This window comes from Buteo buteo, chromosome Z (genome assembly GCF_964188355.1).
Source record: "Buteo buteo chromosome Z, bButBut1.hap1.1, whole genome shotgun sequence".
NCBI lineage: Eukaryota > Metazoa > Chordata > Aves > Accipitriformes > Accipitridae > Buteo > Buteo buteo.
The window spans coordinates 38,283,279-38,305,412 of NC_134204.1; the positions used below are offsets into that span (position 1 = coordinate 38,283,279).

The window sequence follows — 22,134 nt, forward strand, 5'->3', positions numbered from 1 at the left end:
GCGCTTCGCCAGCCGGGGGGCGTGGCGGGGGCTCTCTCGGCGAGGGGGGTTCGCCGTGTGGCGGGTGGCTCGCGGCGGGCTACTCCTCCACCCCTCCCCGCCCCCGCCCGGGCCGCGGCAAGAGCCGTCGCCCGCCGCTCGCTGCCGTGGCAGGCGGCCGCCGGCAGCGCCGGGCGCCTTCCGCGCCCGTGCGGGCCAGTCCGGCCGGGCGCCAGCGCTGAGGGGCTGGCGGGGGGGCGGTGGGCGGCCAGTTTCCCTGACGACGGGGAAAGCGCTCCTCGAGTTCCGGAGCAACGGCGGAGCCGTAGCGACGGGGCTGAGGTAGCCAGCCTAGAGCTGAGAACATCCACAGGGTGCAGCAGGACGCGTCATCGGTACGTGCTGTACGCCCGCTGGCGGCGAGGGGGAGAGCCGGTGTTCCTCCAGCTGGGCCAGCTCCCACGCCCGCGGGACGTGCTGCCTGTGACGGCGGCGCGGGGCGGGAGCCGTGCCAGCTGTCCGTGCCGGGCGCCGGCCCGGCCGGAGAAGGCCGCGGCGGAACGGCGGGCGCCCGCTGGCAGGCGAGAGAGTCCCCGGCACTTGGGCGGACTGAGAGCGCGGTCCGTATCGGCCTCTTGCGCTGCACAGGGAGGGCGTGAGGCGCGCCGCCGGCCGGCTGCCGCCGTCGCCGGTGCAGCTCTTCAGCGCCTGCAAAAAAAAAAACAAAGCACCGGCGCAGTGGCGGTGATGGCGGCGCTCCCCCGCCCGTGTCGCCCGCCACGCGGGACAACGCGGGAAGCTGCCGCTTGTGTCCATCAGGCTGTCTGAGCCCGTATTTCCAAGGCGTGCGAGGGAGGGAGCGCCCGGTTTAGGAAAGCTGGCTCCTCAGAGCTGCCGGGAGAAGAGGCAAGAAGCGCCTCAGCCCGCCCGGCTGGCGGGGCTCCCCCCCGGGCTGACGCCCCGGCCCCCGCGGAAAGCCTGTGGCGGCCATTTGCCGCCGCGGCCGCTCCTCAGGCAGGCCCGAGGCGCGGCGGGAGGCGGGCGGGAAGGGGAGGGGGAGGGAGGCTGGGGCGGGCACCCCGCGGCGTTGCCGCCGCCGGGCCGGCGCCATGGGTGCGCAGCTGTGGTGGGACCAGCTGCGGGCCGGCAGCTCGGAGGTGGACTGGTGCGAGGACAACTACACCATCGTGCCCGCCATCGCCGAGTTCTACAACACGGTGCGTGGAGGCGGCGGCCGGCTCGGCGCCGGGGGTCGGAGACAAGGCGCCGGGGTGGGGGGTGCCGGCGCCGGCCGTGCTCGGCGGCAGCCCCGGTTGCGGAGCGGCGGGTGGGCGAGCGTGGCGTGGCGGGCCGGCGGGCGGGTGGTCCCACTGGAGCCCTGGGGGCTCCTGCTGCCTACAGAGTCCGTCTCCTACTGGGGCTGGAGAATGCCCTTTTGTCGCTGCCTACTTCTTCCTTCTCCAGTCCCTGGTACACCTAAAATTAAAGAAAAATGAGCGGTTTGGTGGTGTAGGTATAACATCGGGAGGTCTGGAGAGGGCCCATGACAAGGTGTTGGGTAAATAGTGTGCAGCAGGCCGCCTCCTCGTCTGCGTCAAGCCTTGCGGCAGCTGAGTACAGAACTTTGCGTGGTGCATTGCCTGCGACCAGGTACCCCTTTGCACAGGTGTCAGGCGCTTGACGGCGTGCAAGGCAGTGATGGATCAAGCAAAAAAACACCTTAGTGTTTGGAGGCAAAATGGGGCTTCATGCAGGTAGGTTTGGCTCCAAGAAGGCAAAGCTTTCAAGAACAATTTGACTTGAGTTGCAGGATGAAGTCAGCAGTGTACTTTTTGGAGAAGAAGAGATGTCTGTCTGAGAAAGTAGCTCCAGAAAGGAAGGAGAGGGAAGAGGACTAATGTAATTATTGCTTCCTTCCACTAAGCCGTGGTTCACCCTTGAATTCTCTCACACCATCCCAATACCTCTCAGCTGCTGGAGAGAACTTGGGAAAATACAGCCCCAGCAACGGAGCCAGACTGCCCTATACTACACATCTTGGAAGGGGAGCAATGCTGCTGACATCCTGTTGATGTAAAGAATTGCAATGACAAATAGGTCCACGAGAGTGAGATAATGCATTGGACTTTCTGGTAGTTTGCCTTTCCACGAAGGACACATGTCCAGGAGTGAACCCTACAAATGCCCTATGTATTTTCTGTTCTGCAGGAGGTGGTGTGTGCACGAATAAGGAGCTGGTGCTTCTGCCTTCCCTCTTTTTTTACTTTAAAGTGGTCTCTTAGGTTTTTTCTCCCAATTTCCATCTTTATCTGAGCTGTCTTTCCCTTTCAAGCTGTTTCTTTGACTGCTAACATCCAGTGGAAGAAAGAAGTAGGTGTCTGGCTTCACTCAGTGCAGTGTGTATCATGTGGGGGTGCTGCACATAGAGAGCTAGTAATTCCACAGTGCACGGTGTACATTGCTAACCGATTGTTTTTTCTTGTAATTTGCTGCCAAATTTGTCTGGGTGATGGATAGCCTGTGCCATTGGGGGAACTCTGAGGGTGTTTGGGGGAAACTGTCTGCTTTTCTTTGTGTGTGATGTCACTGTGCAAGAACCAAAAACAAAGGGAGGAAAAGGTTGGGGTGAATAAGTTTCTTGAAGACAGCAAGTGTGTTTTGGAGCCAGCTATGTGGGGGGATGGGTATCCTTCTGACTGTACTGAGCTGATTAGCAGTGTTGCAGAAGTTTGCAAAATGTTAGGAGCTGCAGGTATGTCCACAGGAATAACTCAGGGTCCAGACAGGTTAACAGATGCAGCAAAAAGTTTGCCCCAAAGCCCACTGTATTGCGGCAGCTGTGTACAAATCGGCGAACTGTACACTGAAAGGGGAAAAAAAAGAGGCTGCATTGAGGGTAGTCGTGTTTAGTCTCTCTTCTTTCTAGCAGCTGGCATAGTGTTATGTTTTGGATTCAGTCTGAGAATAACTTTGATAACACACTGATGTTTTCAGTTGTTGCTAAGTAGCGTTTATACCAAGTCAAGGATTTTTCAGCTTCTCACACCCAGCCAGCAAGAAGGCAAGAGGGGACACAGCCAGGACAGCTGAGCCTAACTAGCCAAAGGGATATTCTGTACCATGCGACGTCATGCCTAGTATATAAACTTGGGGAGTTGACCTGGGGGGCAGATCACTGCTTGGGAGCTAACTGGGCATTGGTCAGGAGGTGGTGAGCAATTGCATTGTGCATCACTTGTTTTGTACATTCCAAATCTTTTGTTATTCTTATTGTTACTACTATCATCATTATTTTCTTCCTTTCTGCCTTAATAAACTGTTCTTATCTCAACCCACTAGTTTTACTTCTTTTCCCAATTCCCTCCCCCATCCCACTGGGTCGTTGGGTTGGTGCGTCTACATGGTGTTTAGTTGCTGGCTGGGGTTAAACCATGACAGTTGCTTAAAGTTTTTATGCTGTTACTAGTTTAATAATGTTAAACAAAGCAAGTTGATGCTTTGCAAAAAAAGCTCAACTTTGGCAGAAACTGAGGGCCATAATTTGTTGAGTTGAGGCTTCACTGGATGACACAACATCTTTATAGGTGTCTTAGGCAGCCCAAGAATATTTAAGTTTTGTTTATTTGCTGTGCTTGTGATACTGTTGTTTTTTTTTTCTCTAGATAAGCAACGTCTTGTTTTTTGTTTTACCGCCTATATGTATGTACTTGTTCCGTCAATACGCAACCTGCTTCAACAGTGGAATATATTTAATATGGACTCTGCTAGTTGTGGTTGGTAAGTTGGTTAGTCTCTGTTTGCCTGCTCATGCATGAACTGAGAGAGGAAATCAGTTTTTCGTGCTTGCACTTGATTGTTTTGCAAAACAAAGCAATCCTGACGTCTAAGGAGGAGTTTGCTTGTAGTTGCTTGAAGCTGAAGCAGCCATAGTTTCTGAAAGGAAGATACCTCTTGCAGTCTGAGCTTGGTGGGAGCTTTGGCCCTAGTTCTGTTCCTTAGTTCTGTTCCCTTCCTGTCCTTCCTTTGCATAACTTCTTTGTTTATATCTGGGCTTACTCTACAGCAGTGCTGACCCTCCTTCCTCTGTTCTTGCTTAAATGAGAGCTGAAAGTGCCCAGCACAACTGAAGAGGATAGCAGGTTTTGCATTGTAGTGAGAAGGCCCAAAGGCTTAGCTATTTTGTAGATATGAGGTTCTTAAGCTTTTTTATTCCTGGAGGCACTGGGAACTTTTAAAGGGATAATCAGAGCCCTGTGGGGCAGGGTGACACTTTCTACTTGTAAACCTGTATCACGGACTAGTCATCAGATGCTGCATTTTATCTTTGCCTTACCCATTGTTGTGCTATTGAGAAAATTCAAAAGCAGCGTTTGGCTTTTATTTCTTAATTGGTTTTGCATTTAACTTTACCACCTGATATTTTTTCACATGCATCTACTTTTCTAGTAGGAGCTGGCATCTTTAGCTACTGCTTTTGTAATGTGTTTGCTTTGTAATTAATGAGGTGCTGATGATTTGGATTGCCTTCTTAGGAAAGTTGGTGTTTGTTTTCCAGTTTTCTTTTTTTCTAACCTTTTCTAGACCAAATGGTATCCACCATTTGCTATGAAGTTCTGAACATGAGCGATGTGTTCTGGACTGTGCAGTACTGCAGCTATTCATATTGCCTTCTGATTGACTCTTCCAGGAATTGGATCTGTTTACTTTCACGCCACCCTCAGTTTCCTGGGCCAGATGCTGGATGAGCTGGCTATTCTCTGGGTTCTGATGTGTGCTCTGGCCATGTGGTTCCCTAGGAGATACCTGCCCAGAGTTTTTCGGAATGACAGGTAATAATATAGTCATATACATACGCTTTCCTGTTTCTTGAAACTTTTTATGCTAACACCTAAACCTGCACGTAATGGCACTGAGTTATGATCCAACGTTACCACTGTTGCCGCTGTCTTTTCTCACTCCATTCTCTTCCTGTTGCTTTTATCTCAGCTCATTTTGTTCAGAATTTCTGAGTCTGCAGTTGCTGATGGTGGGGTTTATGCTCTGTAACGTAGATCTTGGGTTGAGGTGACTTGCCTCTGGAAGTACCTGTTCTTGTTGATTGTAGGGAGACATTTACATGAGTAGTTTATATAAGTTGTGGCTAAAGTGAGAGAAACCCTCTTTCCTTCCTTTGTATATCCTAAAGTGTACATACAAGTGGACCTATGGAAGTCAGCTGAATTTTCATCTGAATATTTAAGGCAGTGGTTAAGGATGGTGTTTAAGTATTCAAAGGCTAAGTGTTTGTTCAGAAGCCTATTGTTGTTGTAAAAGGATTTTTTTTCTTTTTCTTGCAGGATTAAAAAAAAAAAGAGCATTGTAGCCAGTTTGAAGAATCTTGTTGTGGTTTGTCCCCCACTAAAGAAATTGTGCTATAATCTTTGTACATACTGCTCTTTTATGCAGTAAAGAAGTTGAGGTAATGGAGAGGTTTGAATTGCAGCACCAATGTTCTTCTCAGAAAATTACTAAGGCTGCTGCCTCTTGCCTTCTTAAACTGTTACTGTCTGGGGTTTTTTTGTGTTTTTTTTTTCCTTGACATGTGCCTGATCAGAAGTTGGGAATGGAGTGGAGAGAAGCTTGGTGCCTCGATTGACCGTTCCTCAAAATAGCTTGCACTGAGAAAAGTGTATCTTGAATTACTGTGTACAGTCTATGCAGTCTAATGGCTTTGTCATGTTGGTGTGAATTTAGTACTTCTACAAACTGCAACCCAGTGCTATTACAGCACGCTATCAGCTTAACAAGCAAACAAGTTTTACTGGGATGTTTTGGTCAATGGCATGACTTTTAGACATTTAGTTCAAGTGAAGAATAGTTCAGAGTCTGAAGAATTTCTGTGACTGCATGTAAATTATTCCTTAGAAGCCTAAGGGGATTGTTTTATGTCATCTATCACTACCTTCTAATAGGGTGCTGGATAGGTTCATAGTATGGGCCAAGAGGTTAAACTATCCTTTTTAAAAGGAATAGTAACACTTTCTGGGTGAAATCCTGTTTCTATTGAATTTAGTGTTAAAACTGTAAATAATAAATCTCCCCAGTTATAACTGATTCATAAAAATACTGAGATGAGGTGAAGGATGGCCCCTATCCTAAATTGCTCAGAAAACGTCTTCCTGAGAATTTGTCAAGGCAGTTACTTGTTAAGGTCATGATTGCTTTCTTAAGTGTACAGAGAGACATACTGGGCAACAAACCCTAACCCAGAACAGATTTGGTTTATATTTTGGGGTTTTTTGCTTTGCCTAGATAATCCTCTAACTTTATATCTATCCTGTGCTCACTGCTGTGGTCTTCACTTTCTTTATCCTCATCAGAGTCTGGATTTTCAGTGCTGCAAATGTTATTATCTACCATGACCACTTTGTGGTGTCTTTAGTCATTAAGGCATTCACATCAGGTCAAAACTTCCTACTTCAGTAACTTGTTGCCTTTCAGCAGAAAGAGAAACGTTAAAGCAAAAGGCGGATGGAATGAGCTAGGTAATGGTGATGACACTTGTGGCCAGGGAATGGTGCTGCACAAGTATACTGAGACCCTACTTCAGACATAGAATTAAGGACAGAAGAGCCATCCTTGGACAGCAATTAACCTTATAAAGCTGTGGGCCAGTAGTTGAAGGACAACATGACAATTTTCTGTCTGCCATAGTGCTGCCACAGACTGGAAAAATGGGTTGTTTGAAGTCCAAACTTGAAATTTAAACAACAGTTAACATATATTTAATTTAAAAGTTGTCAGGCTGCCTATATAGGCCCAAATTGTAATTTTATTTATGCTAAGAATATACCAAACAGTGATCTTCAAAAAGCATGGGAATCCCTCACCTACTGTTGAATTTGGTTAAAATAAATGTTCTTACTTACCTTGTAGTTTTCAGTATCTTTAAGGCTTAAAAGAGAGAAAGGAATATAAACCAGACTGTAACATAGCTCTAGAATTTGGGGCATTGACAGTAACAAAATATCCTAAAAATCCATGTTAAAAGCATGAAGAATGGTGATACAACACTGCTTTGAGGAAGTAGAGTGCTGTCTGCAGAGATGGACTTGTTCCTGACTTCCTGTGGGAGGAGGAAGATCCGAGTATGGCCTTTGGATTTTGAAACCAGTGATGAGTATGTGTGTGCATGCAGATGTATACATGCACATGGCTGCTTCAGGAGACCACAGTCCAGCAAAGATTTGTGTACAGGATTAACTCTGCATGCACGTGCAAATCTGTGCAAGATCCACATCCATTTTATGTACATTGTCATTGCACCTCTTGAATAATCACCTAGAGAAACCTAAATTTTGTTACAATATTAAAAATAAGATTTCTGGTTTTAGTAATTAAAAGTTTGCAATTAAAAGCAGTTTTTCTTCCCCCCAAAACCCTATTCAGGAGCCGATTTAAAGCTGCCGTAGGTGTCCTGTCTGGAGTTACTACCTGCCTCGCCTTCATTAAGCCTGCCATCAACAACATCTCGCTAATGACTCTGGGCGTTCCCTGCACAGCTTTGCTCATTGCTGAGTTGAAGAGGTGAGTACATTTCTCCTGAATGCAGCATTGCCTTCTGAGATCCTTCGGCCACCGTGTGATGATACACTAGATCTGGCTTCAGTGCTTGTGGCAGCAGAAATGCTTCTCTCACATGCAAGTGCAGATCTAGTATAAACTTGCTCTGCCAGTTCAGACATTTTTGGCACGCTTTTTTTTCTTCTCCTAGGCCATTATACTAGGTCAGATATTATCTGTCCCCTTGTGATGTATCTCTTGCTGCAGTGTGATCTAACTCAAATTTATTTGTTTATTGTGCGATCAGGGCAAGGGTTTCACTCTACTGGCAGCGTTTCTGCTGTATAGTCTGCGTAAGGGTGAGGTGATCTCATGATCACAGTCTGGGTACTATAGGGAATGTAGGGCAAGGCCCAAGCATGTGTGGAAGATGTTCCAGCTCTCAAAGTTGTACTATGAGTCTTATACCACTTTGTCTTCTGACATGGATAATATGATGGAGTCAGACTGACAAAGATAAGGTTAATCACTAGGTTGTAGAGGTTGTAGAGGATACCTATCAGGGTCTTAGAAACTATAAAAGCAGAATGTAAATAGAAGAACCTGAGACTGATCTTGACATTTTAAAGAGTCCTACCATGACAGCGATCCCAGCAGCTGTCTGGAGGCTTTGTTTTTTGCATCTCTTCACGCACTGCAAAAAGGACCAGATGAATACCAGCATACGAACTTGTCCTTTCTCCTTCTTCTCTAGTGTCTGAGAAGGATTTTACAACTTATGTTGGCTCTCACATATTGCATATGTAAATGTCTATGAAAAGAAACTAGAATAGGACCAGTTGTCTGCGTTCTGACTGCTCCTGTTAGAACAGAGATTCTCCTGTTGCTATGTTACCCTATTCTGCCACTGCTTCTCCATACAGTGGAAGCCTCTGCTAGCATGTTTTGTAAAGGTGTTCATGAGTCTTTCCTCATTAGACATCATGCTAAGCAGCATTTGTTTCTGTGGTCAAAGAAACTCAAGAAATACCACATTAGTTAGTTGTAGATGAGAAGGTCAGTAGTTGAAGAATGTTGGTGGAGGTGTCTCATTTTGATGAAAACACCAAGGAGCTACTGACAGGGCAAATGGAGAACTGGTTGTGGCACTGAATAATTTATGTGAACTCTCTACATATCAGTTTTCCAGGCTTGAGCTCCTGAGAAGCTTAAAAGGATGAACAGATAGTGTCTCCTAAGTTTGAATATTATTGCATCAAATCTGGGAATTGGTATGCCTATAGATACTTGCTTTTTAAAACTCCTTCTGAAAGGTCATATCTTACTAGAATGTGTGGAGTTTGCCTTCTGTTTTCTGAGAATTACTGACAGAGATAAACCTTCTTCTGAATTGGTGATTAAAAAGGGACCTAAAGTGACATACGGCCCTCTTAATTGTGCATTGGGATGATGTAATACCTATGATATTTTTTGATGGCTTCCTAAGTGTAAAAGGCAAACAATTAAAGATTTCATTTTAAGCTATGCTGATCCCTAGGGGAGTTAAATTAGGTATATTCTTGTAAACCCAGAGGAGAGGAGTCATCCCTTTTTGCAGGAGAAAAACATAATCTAAGCATTATTTAAAATGTCTGTGATTCTCCCATTCTTTACTGCCACAGTAGGGGGCTACACGTCCAAGTCCTGGCAGTCTGCAGCAGGAATTTTTCTGTGAAACAGGTATTTGGGGACGGAAGGAAGGAGAAAAGCCTCCCAAGTAGTTTCTTCTGTTCCATGCTGAGGCTTGTGATGTGTTAGACCAAACTCCCTGTTGTTATTCCTGTTCTAGGCTGGTGTAAATCTTGTACAGAATTCTGGTGAATCAGAACCACTCTGTTCTCAAAAGAGAATTTTCTGCCTCGTTTGTGCTTGATTGAGGAGTTATTATTGTCTGCATTTAAGTGTTCTTAATTTAAGAATTTAATTTTAAATTATTTAAGAAATTTAGTTTTAAATTAATTTAAGTGTTCAATTTATTATGTTCTTAAATGTCCTACCGCTGGTAGGGTAGACTATGCCAGAAAGTATTGTGGGTGGGAGGTGATCAAAAGAGCAAAAGGTAGTAAGGTGCATACTTCTTTTTGAAAGACAAAGAAATTGTAAAACTTTATTCTCATTTCTGTGGAAATGTGTTTCATTAAAAACAAAAAGAAAAAGAAAAAAGAAGAAGCTCTGCCAGGGGATGGTATTGGGGAGAAAGTGGATGTGGATGTTTTGGTTTGCTGGTCCAAGCCAAATAACCATTGAGATTATAACGTAATCAAATTAGTATGATTCAGTGAGTCATCATCAGGCATGTAACTATCTCCATGTGCAGATAGATGCTAGAATATTGTTGCTCAGCTGACATCTGAGCCCTAAGCAGTGAAGGTTTACCCTAGCTTCAGGTCTGTCCATTCGTATTTGATTCTCTTAACTAGAAATCTGGCTGTGGGGGGAGTCCTGCTTCATTGCCGCAGGTTGCTCACAGTTCCCTTATTCCCGTGACTAAAAGGTTAAGCTAGTTCAAAGTTTGAAGTATTCCTTAGAGTATGAAGGGAGATACCTGTGCCTAAATGAATCAGGCAGGTAACTGAAACCAGCAGCTTGCACAGGTTTGAGGAAAAGCTAGTACGTTTTGTTGGGGGATGCCATGACGTTGGAAGATAAAGCTGCTGAAGTGTGTACCAGCCCAGTCCCTTGGATAGCAAATGGCTGGGGAACACAAGTGTTTGCAGAAATTTTGGTATTTAAACAACTGCTGTTTGTGTTAAACTGAGAACACCGTGCATTGTATAGGCAAAAGGTGCAGGTGGAAACGCAGGCTTGGTGGGGTCCAATTTCTTTCAGACTAGATTAGGGTAGGAGCATGTCACAGATCTGTGCACAGCAGCATGAATGGCTTTTGTAGAGATCCTCAGCTGACAGGTCTGTTTCAGCGGTAGTTTGAATGATCAGTGTCCATGTCTGTTGAGAAATAAAAGAAGTGCGTTGGGTCCATGTCTCTTGCCAGTGTTCAGGTGGTATCTGCATTACATCTCCTCATTGTGGTAAAAGCAGTGGTGGGTAGGAAGCTTTGCAGTCCCCTGTCTCCTCTGCAAGCCCATCCTCAGCCCATCCAAAGCACAGTCACTGCAGGAACTGAAGACTCTATGATGGGTGATCACAGAAAACCTGTGTGTGTTGCACAGATCAGCAGGCTGTGCTCTCCTCATTGTGCTTGACTCTTTCTGCCTTGGAGTAGTCTTTTGCAGTACACCCTGCATCATATAGTCTTAAATTTATAAAAATAAATTGTAGTACGTGATGGTGGTACCTAGCAAACCTGTCATTACAATCTGTACCATTTCTGTGCCTGATCTTGCATTGACACAGTTTCTTCAAGTAAGCTTTCAGTTTTCCTTTGCAGCCTTGAAGTCTTTGAACATGCAGATTGTTTGTCCTCTCCTCTTGGTATTGAAACTAGTCAGATGTTGACATGCATGGTTACTGACTGAAGGAGCTGGATGTTTGAGGCCAAGCCTCTTATCTTAAATGGGCTGCGGTTGCGTGTGTTTGTTTATGCCCTCTGGACAAGTCCAGGAAAGCCCTGTGTTCTCAACACACACCCCCTTTCTTCTGTCAGAATGCACAAGTACCCACTGGAGCAGTCTAGTTTTATCTGTCAAATGTATGAAATTGATTCATGCATGTGTCCACTTAGGTACAGGGTTTAGCATCCGGCTCTTACAAACAGTTGTGTGTCTCACTGAAGACTGTAAATCTGCCTGGGCATTAATGGGAGAGAATTAAGCCTGGTATGCTTAACACAGCGGTGGTTTTTGACCAATGACTGTTTTCCCTCTTCTTTTATGAAGGGGTCCATGCTGTCTAGCCATTTGGTAGAAGCATGAGTCCTCGAAAATGAGGAGGATTTATCAGTAAAGTTTTACTGATAAAACTGTGCCAAATCTTGGATGTTTTTCTTGCTGGGGTGTCTCATGAAAGAGTGTAAGAAAGAATTTGTGTAGCTGCACTCTAGAACTTGATAGGCAGCTCAAAAAATCTCCTTACCTTTTCTTTTCTTCATGTTCCTTGTAGCCTTTTTAAACGTCAAAGACACTATTTCAGAGAAACTAAGCCTTTTTTACAGTTTGCAGCACAGTCAACCCTGAAGCCATCTTGGGCACGCCCTGTCTCCTCTGACTGTGTCTTGGTAGTTTGCCAAATGGATTGGAAAATTCCAGCCTAAGAAAAAAGCCATTTTGGTTTATAAGCTAGGTGGAGTATTCATTTTTGTAGCAGTCATGTAGGTGTTTTTGTAACGAAAACAACTATTGTGATACCTTTCTTGTGAAGGAGATTACAGTTTAGCTGGTAGTTGAAGCACTTTTTTGAATAATAAAGATAGGTGTGATGATACTGAATGCAGCATTATTTATAGATGGCTTAAAAAAGAAATGCCAGATCCTAAAACCTACTTGTGCTAAGGACACTGGAGAAAATCCTCTGTCAACAAGATTAGGCAGTTGGTAGCTTTTCTGTCATTAATCCAGTAGCTACAAAGGTGCCTTCTGCTCAGCCTTAGGAGTTTCTTAATCCCCAATGCCTGTTAAAATATCAACTGAAATAGCATTTCAAGAGTGAAAAAAATACCCTACAGGGAAAACCGTACAAATCCTTTAGCTTGCAGTATACCAGAGCCAGGTGTACTGCTGCTCCTGCAACACGTTCATAAAAGTGTTCCTGGACAGAGCACTCTGTGTATGTTTTTAGTTTTTCTGAATGCTTAGCTAGGCTCCCTTAGCAAAGCTTTGGTACCAGTGGCAGTTCTGCTTTTCCAGCACAGAGAGGCAGGAGTCATTCTCTGCCCCTGTCCTCCTCCCAACTGATTAGTTGGAGATGATTATCTCATACGTGGGGGAGGGTGTAGCTACAAATCTTAGCTTGGTGACAGAGCTGGCATTACTACTTCCCTGACAGTGAATGCAGGGTAGCCTGTGGCTTGTAGGCTGTGTGTGAGCATGGAGACAATTAGCAGTAAATGTTGGAAAAATTAGAACCCTGTAAATGTATCAGATGAGAACAACAGGTTTCAGGCTGACGAGTATTTTGTGTGGAAGACAGAAAGAACAAAGAGCTTTTTAGTCTGTGCTGCACTGTGTTAGTCAGTTGTCGAGGACAATGGTGTATAAAGGGACCATAAACCATACTGCTGTGCACACCGTAAATATGTTTGCCTAGTCTAGCTCCCTCATCCAGGGATACATATTTTAATTGCTTCTGAGTGTCACAAGGTGAAATGTCTCTTTAAAGGACCTGTTTGCCAGGCATTGCTCACCTTTCATGTGAATGAGCCCAAGAATTGTGTGGAAGAAGACTGGTGATTCAGTGTCAAGTCTATGGGGGTGACTGGATTGGAGCAGAGAGAAAGGTTGGCTGGTGACCTGCTGGAGAGGGAGTCTTGATTTTCTTTCTAGCAGCTGGTATAGTGTTATGTTTTGCGTTCAGTATGAGAATAATATTGATAACACACTGATGTTTTCCGTTGCTGCTAAGTAGCGTTTATACTCAGTCAAGGATTTTTCAGCTTCTCACGCCCAGCCAGCAAGAGGGCAGGAGGGGACACAGCCAGGACAGCTGAACCAAACTGGCCAAAGGAGTATTCCATACCATGGGACATCATGCCCAGTATATAAACTTGGGGGAGTTGGCCTGGGGGCAGATCACTGCTTGGGAACTAACTGGGCATCGGTAGGTGAATGGTGAGCAGTTGCACTGTGCATCACTTGTTTTGTACATTCCAATTATTTATTATTGTTACTATTGTCACTTTATTATTGTTATTATTATCATTATTATTTTCTTCCTTTCTGTCCTATTAAACTTTTCTTATCTCAACCCATGCGTTTTATCTTTTTTTTGCTGATTCCATCCCCCATCCCACTGGGTGGAGGGGGAAGTGAGTGAGCGGCTGCATGGTGCTTAGTTGCTGGCTGGGATTAAACCATGACAGCCCTTTTGGTGCCTATCATGGGGCATGAAGGGTCGAGATAACAACAGATCTGACCAGAGCGTGTTAAATTTAATTTGTTACAAGCATTCATTATATTACTTTAGTAGTCGCTGGTCATGATGTTGATTTATTGGCTCTTAGAGTTGTGGTGCTCGTTCTTAGAGTTGTGTTATGTATCACTTTACTTGCTGTATATAGTTCCTGTGCTGCTGCTTATCATCTGTAGGAGGTGGATTAAGGTTTTTGCTTTGATGTGCTGTGTGACACTGGCTTATGGTATGACAAAATTATCGGTCATGAGACTAATCTAGTATTTGTACTATGTATTGTCTTCACCTCTATACTTTGGGAGCCATCTGTGGGAAACTATTAATAATTACACTCTTTACCTTTTCTCCTCGGAGAGCCCAGTCCATGGGCGAGACACCTTTCTTCACTTTCCCCTTCTCCTCCAGGCAATTACAATAGCATTTGACAATTCTGGAGATCTTGAATATCCTTGGGATGTTGAAATCAGCATGGTCCTACTGCTAGGAAGTAGCATGTTCCTGAATGTGGTTCAGGTCTTGTTAGGGTTAAACAACTATTTAGAATATCACCCAGCGATCTGCCCCGAGGCTGGATAATGATGAGTGTCAGGGTGCATGGGATAATAGGGGCAAGTACCAAGGACAGTGGGCACCTCCAGCATTTTGGAACTTTACCCCTGAACAAGTGCAGAATTTGGAAAAAAAAAAAGTAAAATATTTGAAAGAAGTATGCTGTCACCCTGGCAATTGCAGAGACACGCAAATCACTGCAATGTGCTGGGACCTGACCCATGCCTATCAAGCCCTGTTAAACACTATTTGGTACCCTCCAGGGGAAGAGAAGGTCTCTGGATCTGACAACAAAATGACAGGCACTTCAGCCACTCCATCCACTGCGACAGGCACTGCAGTTACTCCATCTCCTGCGACAGGAGTTAAAAAACACAACAAAGTTTAAGACACAGAAGATGAATGTGGATTAGAGGAGCCCACCTTGAAGACCTTGGGACAAGGAAGAGATTGTGGGGTGCTTGGCATTGACTTGTTTTCCTTCTAGGATGTAGAAGGAGAAGACGGGGACCTGTAACCCTGATGAAGACTGAGTATTCCTTGTTATACTGGCTAGAGATTTGGTTTATTGGTTTACTCTTGTGCTGTAGCTCAAACAAGTCACTTTAAACAAATTACTCTGTCCTCTGATTAGTAGGTTTGGAAATGCTTTGGAAGGCCGTATCAGTGACCTGAGAAGAGCTGTTCATTGAAGCAAGAATTGTCCAAGAGCAGTGAATGGTTCTCAGATCCCTGGGAAATTCACCAAGAACTTATGACAACAAGAACAAAAAAAGGCAGGGGGGAAGATCCCAAATCATAACTTAGTTCTTGCAGAAGGCAGGAGAGCTCAGCCATGCCTTCCGGTGGGCACATAGGGCTGGTCACATCCTGGTCTAGGTTTACTTTGTAGGTATTAGTAAGAGCAGAGCTCCATCTACTGGCAGTAAGAGGCCTAACCCCAAAATAGAAAGTGTAGGTAGTCAGCAAATGGTTGACTTTAATAGCGGGTTTGGACCTGAAGTTTATATTGATGTCTCTTTTTTCCCGATTTTACTCTTTTGAGCAAAGCTGCACGGTTGTTAGGATAGTGCCAGGATATAGAAAAAAACAAAGCATCATATAGGGAAATAAAATTGTGAGGTTTTGAGTAGACCTGCAGCGCAGCTAATGCTATGCAAGTATCCTGGCATCCGCTGTTGTATTCAGTGATAGTCAACTGCAGACCACACTGCATGTGACCCCAGCAAATGTTTTATGCTGTCCTTGTCTCTGGTGTACCTCTGTATGAACAAGTTGGGTTTCTTGTGGAGGGAGACAACTGCAGCTTAGTCAATATGAGGAATTCTGTCTGAGATGTGGATGCCTGCACCATCTACTAAAACATGTTTCTTTGGGCCCTCTGGGTAGAGGCTCCTACCTTAGAAGTTCTGTCGAACTGTTACATTGTACAATACTAACTTATAAGGGGAAAAAATTTAACCAATTAAAAAAACCCTCATCCAGTTCCTTTTTTACTAATCTTTATATAGTGACAAATATGAACAAATCTCAGCACTTGCTGTGTGGCTGGTTGTTACTAGACAGCATGTGTAACTAATCAGTAGCTGTCCTAGATAGCCCTCCCTAGATACGGGAATGCTTTAATGTTTGCCCACCACTTGCACATTGGCATTTAAGACAATACCCAAAACACAGCTACTGATTAAAAGGTTTGTTTTGTCACCTCACCACTGGCTTGCATCAGAGCCATATTTACTATAAGTAAAGTCTCTGTTAAGGACATTTATGGTGGAGCCATTTTAAAGATATGTGCCTGGCACTATGAATCCTACCCTAAAATACATACAGCCAAAAAGCATCAAGCTGCCATTACAAAGCAAACTTTGTTTTGTTTTATAACAACTTCCTTGTGTTTTTCTCCTCAGATGTGAAAACCTGCGCGTGTACAAACTGGGTCTCTTTTCAGGTCTTTGGTGGATGCTAGCACTTTTCTGCTGGATCAGTGACAAAGTGTTTTGTGAGATCTGGTCCTCATTTAACTTCCCCTATTTGCACTGTGTATGGTAAGTGTTGTGTATAAACTCCACAATTTGATTCAAATGTGATATATCCTCACCACATTACCCTCCTGTGCTGCCTGGTGGCTATTTCTGATAAGTGCTTGATAGAACTACTGGTAAGATTATAAGCCCAGAGCAAGTTTTATGGTCTCCAAGGTGGCAGATTTAGGAGTCTCTTTGACCTGGTCAGATTTTTCAGACACTAAGTTCATTAACTCTAACTGAATTCCTTGCCCTACTGGTTACTAAAAATCCCCCAGCACTGCTCAACTGAAGCAGCGTCTGTGAAAGCTTAAACTTCCACTGTTAACAACTGAGCGTGAAGTGGGGGAGCAGGCTTTGATGCCTTTTTTCTTCTAACACCCAGCAAATTGTGCTCTCTTATTCAAGGTGCTATATCTCAGCATTTCAGAGAGGCCAAAAAGCTGCAGCCAGTTTAGACCAAGGATAAGCTACAGTTTTGTAGTTTTCCTTATTCTCTGTATTGTTTGCCTGCATGCAGAGGGCAGACAGCAACCCTATGGGGGACTTGGGTGAAGAAGGTGAAGGACAGACTAATTTTAATACACAGTGATATATTTGATTGCGTTACTGAAGTCATGTTACTGATTTTTTTCTTTTTTTTTGGGGGGGGGGGTGTTTGTCTATTATCAGGCACATTTTGATTTGCCTTGCGGCGTACCTCGGCTGTGTCTGCTTTGCTTACTTCGATGCTGCCTCTGAGATCCCTGAGCAGGGCCCTGTCATAAAGTTCTGGCCCAGTGAAAGATGGGCATTCATTGGGGTTCCCTACGTCACCCTCCTCTGCGCACACAAGAAATCACCTGTGAAGATCACATGAAGTTGGCCATGGAATGGGGATGGAGTTTCATCTTACATTCCAGCACAGACAGTATTTAAATAATGATAAATGAATAGGGTTGTATTTTATCTTTTTCCTAAGATATGCAGCACTTAAGGTGTCATAGAAAGAGGAGGTGAGTGTGTTCCTTCCTCTCTCTGGAGAGGAGAGAGGAAGCAGGAAGGTGGAGGCCCTTGAATGCTAAAGTAACCACTAGCTTCTTTGGTTGGCTCTGTTTTGCACTGTGTTTTCAATGTAGCATTTACCTTGCTAAAAGCTCTTTCCAATTACCAGGGTCAAGGAATGATGTTTCTGCTGTAGGTCACCTCTGGTGCTTGATTCACTTCTTTTCTAACTTCTGGCTTAAGGCCTTCTTTGCGAAATAAGCCAGTCCAAGGTGCCTACATGCCATCTTGTGTCCTTCTCAGCTCTGATTTTGGTGTGATTGCACATGGCCACAAGAGTGTGCTCGAAGCACCTGCTCCTCCCAGCCCGGCGTGTAACACAGGGAGCCTGGCTGTGCATCACATCCGATCACAGAGCATATGGTTGCTTACCCAAGTACAACAGGAGACCAGTGCAAAGTGTTTGCAGCTGGGTAACTGGATCAGTGTAGTTAGGCAGTGTAAATGCAGGAATAGCTGACAGAACATTCAGTCCCTAAAACTAAATAGGAGTTCAAGGGTTTTGAATTTTTCTGTATTTCCACTGACCTGTGGACATCTGTATGCTGCATATTTCCCTCTTACAGAAATGTCACAGAAATCCCTCTCTACCTCTACAGACATGTTTGGTCTTGAATTTGGCACTGAAGCTCACACAGAAGTGTGAACATTAACTTCAGTGAGAGCTCAGGTCAGCATGGATTGACAGTGTCATTAAACTACAAAAGCTCGCAGGTGCCTAGCTGTATGTCTAATTTGAGAGTTAACTTCTCACAAATGCATTGCAAAGTAACATGAACATTAGTCCAGTGCTCTTCTAGTTATACTTAGGAAAAAAGTAGATAACAGCTTAAAAACCAAGCTGAAGACTTAGATTTCAGTGAGCAATGAAATGTGACCTTGCATTCATACAAAAGACCAGTAGATTCAAGTTTTCTGTTTATTTTCACCCTGTTTTTTAAAGAAAAGGGGTGTCTAGATCAATTTAGTTTTAAGGTTATACTTTGGAGTTGAGGTTCATGAATGGCTATGGTCCTTGCAAGCAATTTATGCTAGGTCTGTTTAAAAAATGATGCACAGTGCAGGCATGTTTTTCAAATATTAGCAATTGTAGCTGCTAATAGCTGCAGTGTTGGAGAAAATAGGATCTGCTTACATTCCATCTAATATCAGAACTGTAAGTAGATTAAGGCTTTGGATGTACACTTTTGTTAATAAGTGGTATTTCCTTTTTGAATATTAGACCAAGAAATACCATTTCCTCTGTGCTTTGCTAAGAAGTCTCATGTTGTACTTGTTTTTTGTCAATGTGAAAATGTATTCTATACAGTATCATCTTTGGCTTTTAACAAGAACTTCAGGGTGAATTAACTTTCAAGCATTGTAAAACCTTTCAGATAACTTTTGTATTCAAATTTATGCCTAGAAAACAAGAGCTAAGGTGTATGCTGTTACACTTAAAGCAAAGTTATTAGTGGGAGATATGACTGTCTTTTTGAGAGCTTCAAAGTGATTGACTGACAGATCATAAAAGCAGCAAAATCTGTCTGGTGGAACTATGCAGATTTGTACCACTTGCTAGTAGATCTGTCTGAGAGAAATGTGTTTTTTGGACACACAGTCATATAATTCTTGTAAGAAACTTGTTTGTAAAAATTCATACAGTAATCTTTGTCACTCTTTGAAACACAGCTGTGTTTTCCTTCCTCTCTCTCTAATTATAAAATGGTCAGTTTTAAACACTTCTCAGGTATTAAAAGTCATAGGATTAGATCCTTGTACAGATAGGCTTGCTGGCTGGAATTCAGCTAAGGTTGCTGATGCCTGACATGGCCCTACTTTGAGTAAGATTTTTCAATATTGTTTTCTAAATTATTATGTTATGGTAAATAAGTTATTTTCAGTATTGCTTGGGAAATTAGTAACTGCAGACCTAATGTACTATTCAAAATGACTGGAGCCTTCCTACTTAATATTTTGCTTGAAAGCAACCTCTGAATCAAAGGGCTCTAATCAGCCTGCTGTCAACTGCTGTCTTCTGCTCTGCAGAGTCTGACTGCTCACAAAGAAGTAATTTTATGATTTAAAAAATGGCAGTAGTGCATTCAGCTATTGCAGAGGTGATTGCAGGTACAGGCCAAGAATCATCTCCTGTATTTTTATTAACTAACCTCTAACCTTTGTACTCTTCATAGGAGATTCTGTGAACAAAAGTCACTCACTATCTGATATTCAAAGCTCTGCTGTAGAGCTGGTTGGGATATTCCACTGCAACAGCAGCCCACCACTTTTAGATATAGCTACTGCACTTTACATTAAATTAATATTGACTTGCATGTTCTGACAAAAGCTACATTTATTTCAAAAAAGAAAAAACATGCAGTTTTTACCCAATTCACAGCTTTACAACTTGCACTTTGGACTAAGGTTCCAGTTCACAATTAACATTAGTACCCAAAGAATTCTGTATGTGAGTTGCATACAGAGTGGTTTGTGCACTGCCCTGATCATGCAGATGAACAGACATGCACACAAGTAGCTGTATTATGTTGGAGTATAAAGTGATATATATGCACCCTTTAAAGCCCCAGAATGCTTTCTTCTCTTGCTGGCAGGAAGCAAGTGGGTTCCTAGCCCTTGGGTTCAATTAGTATTTTAGCTTAATTAGTGGGATGCAATAGTGTGTTGAGCATAATGTAGATTCTGTATATTGGCGTGTGGTATCCATCATTCCTTGAGTGTTAAACTTTAGGTTATTTAAGAAAGGACATTTAGCTCTCAGTGATGGCAAACACTTGCCCAATACACAGTCACTAAAAACTCAATAAATAGTATGTAAGAGTGGTGTTGGTTTTTTTTTTCCCATCTCCATTGAAGTCTGTATACTGAATGTTTGTGGAACGCCTGTAGTACTTCACAACATTAAATTGCATTCAGAATAAATATTGTTTGCCTTTTCATACATCATGTTTGTGGAGAAGAATGCAGCTGCCAGTATAATGCCTTGAAGTATAGTAAGGATAACTTCTCCCTCACCCAGGTAACAGCAGTTCTGACTCTTAGAGGAGGAGGGAGGCTGCATTAGGTAGAAGACCATTAATTAATGAGATAGAGATTACTTTGCTGAGCAAACTGATTTTTTGCAAGTAGAGTAAATACTTGGAAAACTGCAAGCTCATTAATCAACAGGGACAAGTAGCAAGAAATGGCTAAAAATGAGTGGCCTGTATTTCCACAAATCCAGAAAACTGGATCAGAGTGAGTATATCTAGGAGAACAAAGTGTGAATCTTCATTATTCATTACCTAAGACCATGCTCCCAACTTAGGGAGGGGGATAATGGCTGTATAGTAGTCTTGCACCTGCCCCTCCCCTCCTACTTTCCTTTTACCACAGTTCCTCTCGCTCCATATAAAAGACCTTTGTTGAGACATTTGCAGATACCCATAAGCCAGTGTTACCGGGCTTGAAATAACTTATGTGGAAGCATAGCTGTAGTTCAAGAATGTTACTGACTCGGAGTTAATGGCTGTAGTTGGCAAGATGACAAAAACAGCTGTTGGATTGGCTCATATGTCCTCCTGTCACTTGGCCTGCTCTATCTGGAGATTATTGACAGGATTTCCCATGGAAGCAAGGGGACCATCATCATGATGAATTCAGAGCTCCTGGCTTGTTTTGTCCAAATCTGACAGAGGCAAGAGCCTTAAAGATAATTTCCTACAAGCTGTGCAAGACAGATGGTCAGGTAGAGAAGCCAGGCCTCTGAGACAAGCTGTATCAAGAACCATGTTAAAATAACAGAGAACTTACCCAGGAAGGAAACCAAAGCAGTGCTGAAGTTTTGGATGGGTTCTTATGATTGCAGCTTATACCAGCTGCAGTGTCAGTAGCCAGTTACACATGGAAGAAGGTTCACATCCTTCTGTTCCAGAGATGGAGGAATTACATCACTGTAACACACACAAACCTGCCTTTTTCTCCAAACTTATACAAGGCAGAAACTTCCGCAGGAGGGGCAGTTGGAAATCTTGTACACCTGGCTGTTAGTTAAACACAGTGCAGGCTGAGAAAGTTTGAAGTTTGATGGAGGTGACTTCTGTGGCCCCAAACTTGGGAACCATAAAAAACTGTTTGTAAACTCACAGCATATAATGAAAAGGTGAGTAGGAGTTTGTCAAGAGCAAGTTGTGTCTACCTAATTTAGTTTTCTACAGTAGAGTATGTGCTGCCCCTGTGGCTATGTAATAAACAGTATACTGTTAGATTTTGACAGTGATAAGATTTATAGCAGTGTCTGACAGGACATTATTATAAAAGTGCTGGAAAACCTGGGTTTGATAAAAGTTCTGTGGATTAGTGTGAAGTTGTTTGGATAGCTGCTTGTGAGCTGTTGTAGACAGCCCGTTATAAAACCATAGGAAGGTGTTGAGTGGAGTTCAACAGGGAGTCTCTCCTGGGTCACCTTCTGTTTAGTTGCTCACTGGTAGCCACCTGGAAGGTATTGATAAGCTGGGAAGGTTCACAAATACCTTGAAAAACAAGGTCTAAAATCCAAAGGTAGCTTGCTGAATTGTAGATGGAGTAACAGCAAGGTGTTACACATTTATAGGCATCATTGACAACACTGAATGCAGAATAACTAGGAAAGGAGCAGTTCTTTGTACAAGAAACTGAAAGGTTAGTGTGGATCAGGAGCCAAATATACTACAATAAGGTATCACCACATTAAAATGAAAAACACAACATCATACTAAAAAAAAAAAAAAAGAAGATCTGTAAGACAGGAAGAAATCCTTTCCTTCAGAGAGGGATAGCAATGAGGATTACCAGCATCTGGAAAAAAAATGACCTGTGTGGAGAAATAGGCTTAGTCAGCCATAAAAAGCAGTGTGAGGCAGGCATTAAGAGGATGTAAGTGTGTAGAAGGAAGCGTGTGAAGGTTCAGACAGGT

General features: G+C 43.6%; 1 protein-coding gene across 2 annotated transcripts; it reads left to right on the plus strand.

Moving 5' to 3' along the window:
• Positions 1–28: 28 nt before the first annotated feature.
• On the plus strand, positions 29–20,142 carry ACER2 (alkaline ceramidase 2). 2 transcript variants are annotated; one of them, XM_075019679.1, is made up of 6 exons: positions 29–374; positions 3,642–3,756; positions 4,667–4,808; positions 7,408–7,545; positions 16,041–16,178; positions 16,830–20,142. In XM_075019679.1, exons 2-6 carry the CDS (start codon positions 3,681–3,683, stop codon positions 17,014–17,016), a joined length of 681 nt encoding a protein of 226 aa, XP_074875780.1. In that variant the 5' UTR covers positions 29–374; positions 3,642–3,680; the 3' UTR covers positions 17,017–20,142. The 2 variants fall into 2 exon arrangements, with proteins under 2 accessions (XP_074875780.1, XP_074875779.1); XM_075019678.1 differs by lacking the exon at positions 29–374 and adding an exon at positions 1,066–1,196.
• The last annotated feature ends 1,992 nt before the right edge of the window (positions 20,143–22,134 follow it).

Coding starts and splice junctions, on each gene's coding strand:
- ACER2 (XM_075019678.1), top strand. CDS start 1,089: ATGGGTGCGCAGCTGTGGTGGGACCAGCTGCGGGCCGGCAGCTCGGAG. Junction 1,197..3,641: donor TCGCCGAGTTCTACAACACG/GTGCGTGGAGGC, acceptor TTTTTTCTCTAG/ATAAGCAACGTCTTGTTTTT. Junction 3,757..4,666: donor GACTCTGCTAGTTGTGGTTG/GTAAGTTGGTTA, acceptor TGACTCTTCCAG/GAATTGGATCTGTTTACTTT.